The sequence below is a fragment of the Suricata suricatta genome, chromosome 9, assembly GCF_006229205.1.
Source record: "Suricata suricatta isolate VVHF042 chromosome 9, meerkat_22Aug2017_6uvM2_HiC, whole genome shotgun sequence".
In the NCBI taxonomy this organism is placed as follows: domain Eukaryota; kingdom Metazoa; phylum Chordata; class Mammalia; order Carnivora; family Herpestidae; genus Suricata; species Suricata suricatta.
In genome coordinates, this window is record NC_043708.1 from 138,634,557 (window position 1) to 138,642,679 (window position 8,123).

The following is an 8,123-nucleotide window of genomic DNA, read 5'->3' on the forward strand; positions in this document are numbered from 1 at the left end:
CCACGACCCCGGTCGCCGCGGCAGAGGCCCACCGGCAGGCCCGCGGCAACGCAGAGGCGGCGGCGGGCTCGCAGAGAGGGCACGCGGCGAGCGACAGCGGGTCCCGCGCCCTCCTCCAGCGTCTCCTACGGGTTGTCAGGTGACCGAGCGGTCAGAGGCCAGTCGCTGGGACAGAGGCGTGCGTGGACACGGCTTCTGGCTCAACGCTGGACGCCCGTCTGACGACAACCGGATCGGGGCAACAAGTAACGTCTTCCCAAGTTCAAAGTGCCTTCCGGACTCCGCGCACAGCGCACGAGGACAGAACGCAGCCTGCTCCGGGCGCCTCTCCGTCACCCGCTTATTCTGCTGAGCGCAGAGCGTCTTCTGACCCAGCAGCTGCGGGATTTGACGAGGCGGCTGTCTTGGGAACCCCGTTTTCCTCCCTGTCGCGCCCCAAACACTTCAGACAAAACCCACGCGGTACGCGATGCCGCGAGGCGGACGGGGAAGGCCCCTGGACCTGCCGGAGCGCCTGTGCTGCTCCCTTTCTCACCACGTCATGGCTCACGATTCAGGAGTCGGGGACACTGCTCGTTGAGGACACTCCTCAGGCTCCGTGCAAGCGGAGGGGACTCCCTCCGCCAGGGCCCCAGCCCCGCGACCCCACTCCGCGGTGAGTGGGCCAGTGACCTCACTCCGGCCACCGCATCCAGGACAGATGACTGTCTTCCGTCTGGAAAGATCTCTGGAAAAGTAGTTCCTATGAACGCCTCCGGAGATCCTGGCAGGACGTTCTTTCCCGCGTCCACTCCCGAGGTCAAGGAGCCTCGTCTCTTTCCTTCTTCCCTTTATCTTTTTCCTTCCTTCTTTCTCACCCATCCCTCCATCCGTCCAGTCCTCCTGAAATACTTCCTTGGAGCAGGTCTCAGCTGAGTCCTGGGGCAGGAAAAGCAACGCAGCATGAGCTCAGTGCTGGGAGCCCCGGGGGACGCCCGGACATGTCACACGCGGTCACTGACGGGGAGTGAGTGGCACAGCGTCAGCCCAGGACGAGGCGGCGCCCGCTGAGAACCCTGCAGGGCACGCGGGGACCGTCCCGTGTGGACGCGGGCGTGGTTCCCAGAAGCGCTACTGTTGCAGGAGCACAAGCATGGCACACAGCAGGACCCAACCAGAGAGCAACGGAAAGACACAGTTTCTGAGTTCGGCACGGACCACGCGCTCCCACAGTCTGGAACGGGCCCCAGCAAATTCAGACCGGCTTCTTGAAAACGCCGTGGTCTCTGATGACGAAAGTCAGGTGAAAGCTGGGCAAACGCAGGAGCAAAGAGAGAAGGAAAGGCGACCGGGGCTCTGCTCCACGGGAGGGACGCAGGTCAGTGCCATCCGCACAGCCGGTCAACGGGCAGATACCCGACTCGTTTACACCCGGAAAATACACGTAGATCATGATGCTTATTTCCTAAAACCTGCCGTTCCTTCGGAGATGTCTTGGCACTCTGCTGCGTCCTGATGCGCCCTTCGAAAGCGTGCCCGCTTGGTGGCCGCCGGGACTCGGCCAGACAGACGTTCTGCTCTGTTTCTCACCCGCTGCCCACCACTGCGGTCTGGACCAGCTCGGAGCTTTCACGGTTATAAACGAGGCTTAAACTGGCAACTCGCACCTCTCTCTAAGTCCCTGGAGCGTGCGCCCCGGGTGTCCAGGAGTGTGCGTCTTCAGGCCTTTGGTAACACTGCCGACTTGCTCCTCAGAAAGTCTGGGCCGATTTATGCTATTCCCACCAGCAGTGCATCCAAGCGCCCATTTTCCTGAACCTTACCAGCGCAGTGTATTTTGTCTAAAAATTTTTTTAATGTTTTTATTTATTTTTGAGAGAGACAGAGACAGAGACAGAGTGCACGCGAGCGGGGGAGAGGGGCAGAGAGAAAGAGAGACACAGAATCTGAAGCTCTGAGCTGTGAGCATAGAGCCCGTTTTTTTGTTTTGTTTTTTATGTCTTTTTAATTTTTTGCCAGTTGGTAGGTAAGAGGAGAAGGTATCAAATTATTTTAATTTGTGTTCTTACCAGAAACTGAATTTTCCCCATTTGTTCGGTGTGGAATGTGTTTATATGCATATTTTTAACACCCTGCTTGATCCTTTGCTCATTTCTCCCTATTGAGTTAAAAATCTGCTTTTTGGTAATTTTCCTCTTTTGGTCCAAACGGTGCCTTCTGGAACGACCCTAAGATTAATTCCTCCTTCACATGACACCCCCTCAAATACCTAGAGACAGAAGTCATGTCTCGCCTTCTCCAGGATAAACGCCCGGCTCCCTCAGCCCCTTCTCCCCGGCCCCGTTTCAGGGGCGCTCTGGAAGGCTTCGCGCCCAAGTCCTACTGGCCCGTTACCCCGGCACACACCCCGCCGAGGGCACTGACCCGCGGGCCCCGGGGAGCCTGCCCCGAGTCACGTCTGCGGGCCCTGGGTACAGTCAGCAGCCTGGACCTCAGATCCTCACGATGACCGCAGCGGTTCCCGTGACATGACGGGCCTGGAGCCCAGAGACCGCGGTCGGAAGGCGGGCACTCTGCGGCCAGGGGCGGGACGGGGGGTTTGCCCGGTGGCACCAGAGGGAGTAAGAGCTCATCATGAGGAACGAGCCCGCCTCTTGGAACAGGGGTCCCACTGCTGGCTTTGGGGGTACCGCCCGGCCTCCTCCAGGAAGCTCTCCCACCCGGGGAGATCGGGGCCCCTCCCTCGGTGCCCCGGGTGGCCGTCTCCCCACGGTCCCCTGCATCACCTGCGTGCATGCCGGCCCCCCAGCTGCACGGCTCTGCGGCCCCCGAGGGACGGGCCCGTGTCTGGCGCTCAGCGGCGGGCAGGGATGAGGCCGAGAGCCCCGCCCCGCGGAAAGCCCCCCCCCCCCCCCGGGCTGCCCACACCTCTCCTCTGCTTCGCCTCTCATCAAACAACCTTCCAGCACTAACCTGGCCCCACAAGGGCCTCGGAGCCTCACGGGTCCATGGACAGCGGGCATGAACATCGCGTCAGAGACCAGAAACCCCACGGCCTACGGGTCACACCTGGTTAAGACAGCAGCTTGCAAAAACTCCCACGTTTGCTGGGGCTGATCAGTTCTAGAGCCCCAGGGGGCTGCTTGCAGGGCTGAGTCCCGGGCTCCGGACACCCGTGAAGGCAGCCGGCCCGACATCTGGAGTCTAACCGGGGCCCTCTGGGGAAGCAACACCCTGACAATTTTGTGCGTTATGGTTTAAGTAAGAAAAAAAATCTATAAATAAAAGATACATACACTTAAAAATATATACATGTGTACGCCTATATGTCAAACCGACGTCTACGAAGGTATACGGCAAACATTTAAACACAACCAGCTCCTGAAAAGATGAACTTGGACTTCACACTGCGTCCTGTTCACCTCAGGTCCAGCACCTGACACAGGCCGTCTGGAGCCAGTGAGGATTTGCACGACTAAGGGCAGGAGCCGCACAGCCTGGGGGCACCAGACTCAGCTATGACACAGACTGCGGTGACTTGGCAGGGAGTTTACAACAACCGTAACTAATGCTAAGAGCTCTAATGATAGAAGCAGATGGCAGCAAAAACAGATGGGTAACGCGAGCAGGGGGATGGAAACTCCGGGAGGAAACCGAAAGGAAATGCTAGAAATAAAAACACCGTCGGAGACTCTGGGTTTCGGCTCAGGTCGTGATCTCACCGTTAGTGAGTTTGAGCCCCACGCCAGGCTCTGCACTGACAGCGTGGAGCCTGCCTGGGACTCTCTCTCTCTCCCGTTCTCTCTGTCCCTCCCTGGCTCTCTCACAAAATAAATAAATAAACTTTTTAATAAAATAAAAAAAACTCCCACTATTGGAGAAATGAGCAAGCCTTTAATAGACTCATCAGTAGACTGGACGTCACCAAGGACAGATCAGTGAGCATGAAGAGTTGTCGGCTGACGCTCCCAAAACTGAAATGCAGAAAGAAAAAAAGACTGGAAAAAATCTAGAACAGAACATGCTCAAATCACAATAGCTTCAAGCGCTACATGATATGTGGGCAATCCCAATACTGAAGGAGGAGAGAGGAGACAGAGCAAAGAAATATGTGGAGACACAATGTCCAAGCATTTTTCCTTTTTTAATGAAGTTTGTTTATTTATTTTGAGAGAGCTCATGAGTGGGGAAGGGGCGAGAGGGAGGGAGGGAGGGGAGGGGAGAGAATCCCAAGTAGGCTCCATGTGATCAGCACAGAGACCAATTTGGGGCTTGAACTCATGAACTGGCCAAAGTCGAGAGTCAGATGTTTAGTCAGCTGAGCCAGACGCCCCCAAGAATTTTCCAGAATTAAGGACACTAAACCACAGACACAGGAAGTGTGGAAATTACTAAGCAGTATAAATAACCAAAAACCAAAATAACATGGACTTCTGAGGCATGCCATATTAGAACTACAGAAAACCAAGACAAAGAGAAAAATCTTGAAAGAAGCTTGAAAAAAAAGAGTCCCACCTGGGCTCTGGGAAAACAAGGGCACCAGTTATGTGAACTGCGCGTCGGAAACCACAGAAACAAGGAAGGCGTGGAGATACAAAGTGTTGGAGGAAAATAACACCCACCTAAAACCTTAAACCCAGTCGAATTATCTTTCGAGAGTGAAGGAGAAATAATGATTCTGGGAAAAACAAAAATAGAGAGACTTCACTCACCCCCGGCAGAGCTGTCCTGTGGGAAACGTTACAAGAGGTCCTTCAGGCAGAAGGAAACAACATAGGTTAGAAACTCGGATACGCATAAAGGAAGAGCGTCAGAGAAGGAATTAATTAAGGGGAAATAAACTTTTTTATTTGTTATTCTTCTATTTTTATTTCAACTTAATTTTTTTAAGTTTACTTATTTCTTCTGAGAGAGAGTGGGAGAGGGGCCGAGAGAGGGGGGGAGAGAGAGAGAATCCCAAGCAGGCTCCATGCTATCCCTGCAGAATCTGACTCAGGGCTTGAACCCGTGAAGTGTGAGATCATGACCTGAGCCAGAATCAAGAGCAGGTGCTTAACCCACTGAGCCACCCCAGCGCCCTTTATTATTCTTAACTGAGCTGATGGGTTTCTTTGCGTTCCAGGCAATAATAGGGCCGATGTGTTCACGGGCGAGTGTAGCCCATCCAGCAGCCTGCAGTCACGTCCGCACCACCCCCAAAAGTTGTACAACGTTATTTGGATTTACGTCAGTTGTAAACGTAGATTTCTACCTTAGGGCAAAAGACAAAGATATTTTTAAAGAAATGTTCACACTTAGGGCAAACGACGATATTTTTAAAGAAATACTACTGATATGCTAGGAGAGACCGTGAGGTCCTACAGAATGTTCGGTGGAAACTAGAGAATGCACAGAGAGGGAGAGAAAAACGAACAAATACGAGGAATAAAAACCATATAGGTATTCATCAAACTATATCAATCATCCTGCTAAACGTGAATGGTTTAAATACACCGCGTAAAAGCCATACTGTCAGGGTGGGTAAACACTAGACCCAACAACATGTCTTTAAGAAGCTCACTTTACAATGACACAAGTTACGGGCGCCTGGGGGGCTCAGTCAGTTAAGCTTCTGACGTCAGCTCAGGTCATGATCTCACTCGTGGGTTTGAGCCCTGCGCTGGGCTCTCTGCTGACAGCTCGGAGCCCGGAGCCTGCGTCAGATTCTGTCTCCCTCTCTCTGTCCCTCCCCTGCTTGTGCTCTATGTCACTCAAAACCGAATAAATTTAACAAAAAAAAAAAAAGATGACACAGATTAAAAGTAAAAGGATGGAGAAAAACACAGCCTGCTTCCACGAATCCAAAGGAAGCCGGAGTAGCTGTGCGATTTTCCAGGTGACTTCGGAGCAGGAGGCTTACCGGGAATAAGGAAGCGCATGACAAAGGGGTCGAGTCTCCCCGAAGACCTAAAACCCTTAATGCGAACGAAGCACACGCCAGAGCATCAAGAGATGAGAGGCGCATGCGGGGGAAACTGCCTGAAGAGGAGGCAGGTCCCGGTTCCCTTACATCCGGGGAACATCCGGGGACTTGCACCTCCTCCCTCGGCGCTCAACCCACCGAGCAGGTGCGGAATCAGTAAGGTCACAGCTGTCCTTGACAGCATCATTGCTCACCCTGGTCGTACGGGCTCTGAGATACTCCGCCCAGTAACAGCAGAGTCACACCGCTCTGCACGGGCTGGGACAATTCCGAGAGACAGACCACTTTCCGGGCCATCAGGGGTACGCGGGTGGCCACCCTGCACACGTTGTTTTGCTTAATAACAGATCGACTGAGTACGAGTTCACACCCACAAAACTCACCACCTTTGCGTGCACAATTCAGTGGTTTTCAGATTCGTAGCACTGCGAACCATCACCCCATCTGACCTCGGAATTTCTGTCACCGAGAAAAGGAATGCTGCACCCGTGACGGTCACGCCCCGTCCCGCACCGCCCGGCACCTGGACACCACACGTCTACTTTCCGTCCGGGGGATCGGCCTTCTCTGATTATTGCACGAAATCCTATCACAGGTCGCCTTGGGCGTCTGGCCTCTTCCGCTTAGCAGGACGCTCTCCAGGCGCCCCGGTCCCGCAGCGTGAACCACGTGCGCGGACGTCACGGTGACGTCATGGCGTGAACCACGTGGCGTTGACGTCACGGCGTGAACCGCGGGGTGCCGACGTCGCAGCAGGGGTCCACGTTCCGCCTCCTCTGGTGGCGGAGTAACCTTCGTCCCCCGGCGGCACGTTTTCCTCCCCGCGCATCAGCTCAAGTTCCCCTTTCTGGCCCCTGAGGCCGCTGGAACTTCGCACGCGGGTTTCTTTGGAGACAAACGCCTCGGTGCTTCGGAGCGCGCCTGGGGGCGGGGCGGCCCGTGCTTCCGGAAGCAGCCGCCCCGGGGTCACGTCCCCAGCACGTGACCCCAGCGGCGTGAGCTGACCGGCGAGCGTTACCAGGACTCCTCGCCGACGCTCGCTGCCGTCGGTCAGGGCGTGGAAGAGCGGTCACCTCAGAGGACGCTGTGCCGCTGTGACCTCGCACGGGGCCGGGCACAGACCCCCGGAGGCGGCTGAGGCCCCAACCCCCTTCACAGGATTGCTCTTTCCGGAAGCCTCTGCCTCAAGAAGCGCGACTTTCCCCCACGACAAAGGCCATCCAGTTCTAACCACCAGGGAATCTCTCGGCCTCGGTCCCGCGCACAGGATCCGGGCCGGGAGCCTCCGCCCGACGGCCGCCAGGCTTACCTGCAGGGGGCCACGCCTTGATGTAGCCCGTGCAGTGCACCACGGCGTACTGGGCCTCCCCTTCCTTCACCGGGCCGAGGCCGTTCCTGCGGGGAGAGCGCGGGTGAGCCGGCTTTCCGTGGGGCAGGCGCCCAGGCTGCTGGTTGGTCCGAGTTTTGCCCCCCAGCACCCTGCTTTCCCTCCTCCTCGGGTGCACCCGGCTCCCTCCCTTCCCCACGCCCCTGCGCTCCTGCCCGGCCTCGCTGCTGCTCAGCTCGGGGCGCTTTCGCTTCCCACCCGCACGGCCCCAGTAGCGCCCAGAAGGCCACTGACCTGAACCGTTTCCTCATGGTGGTTATTCTGTTGAGTGGCAGGTGGTCCAAAGGAGCGTTCCCACACCTAGAATGCATGAAGAATCAGGATGAGTAAACACCTAGGATGCGTGAAGAATCAGGATGAATAAACACCTAGGATGCGTGAAGAACCAGGAGGAGGAAACACCTAGGATGCGTGAAGAATCAGGATGAGTAAACACCTAGGATGCCTGAAGAATCAGGATGAGTAAACACCTAGGATGCATGAAGAATCGGGAGGAGGAAACACCTAGCATGCGTGAAGAATCAGGATGAGTAAACACCTAGGATGCGTGAAGAACCAGGATGAGTAAACACCTAGCATGCGTGAAGAATCAGGAGGAGTAACGACTGAGACGGGAGTCGGAAACCGCATGGCGGTCAGAGAGCTGGTCTGATCCAACGCGGGCTCACACGCCTCTAATCCTTGCGTCACCGAGGCCAGGAGAGTGCGACCCGCCCGCAGTGCACACCCCCTGAGTCTGGGCCCCACAGAAACCGGGGTCCCTCAAGCAGGACAGTGGGTGCAGATGACGGCAGC

The 8,123-nt window shown here is 55.9% G+C and overlaps 1 protein-coding gene across 1 annotated transcript in view; it reads right to left on the minus strand.

Annotated features, from left to right (window-relative positions):
- ARNT2 (aryl hydrocarbon receptor nuclear translocator 2) overlaps nucleotides 1-8,123 on the minus strand; it is an 85,452-nt gene that overhangs the window by 31,025 nt on the left and 46,304 nt on the right. Inside the window, exons 10-11 of the mRNA XM_029952318.1 lie at nucleotides 7,563-7,628; nucleotides 7,251-7,336 (exon numbers count right to left, since the gene is read on the minus strand). Of these exons, the coding sequence (XP_029808178.1) occupies nucleotides 7,251-7,336; nucleotides 7,563-7,628 (152 nt within the window). The remainder of the gene's footprint in view (nucleotides 1-7,250; nucleotides 7,337-7,562; nucleotides 7,629-8,123) is intronic.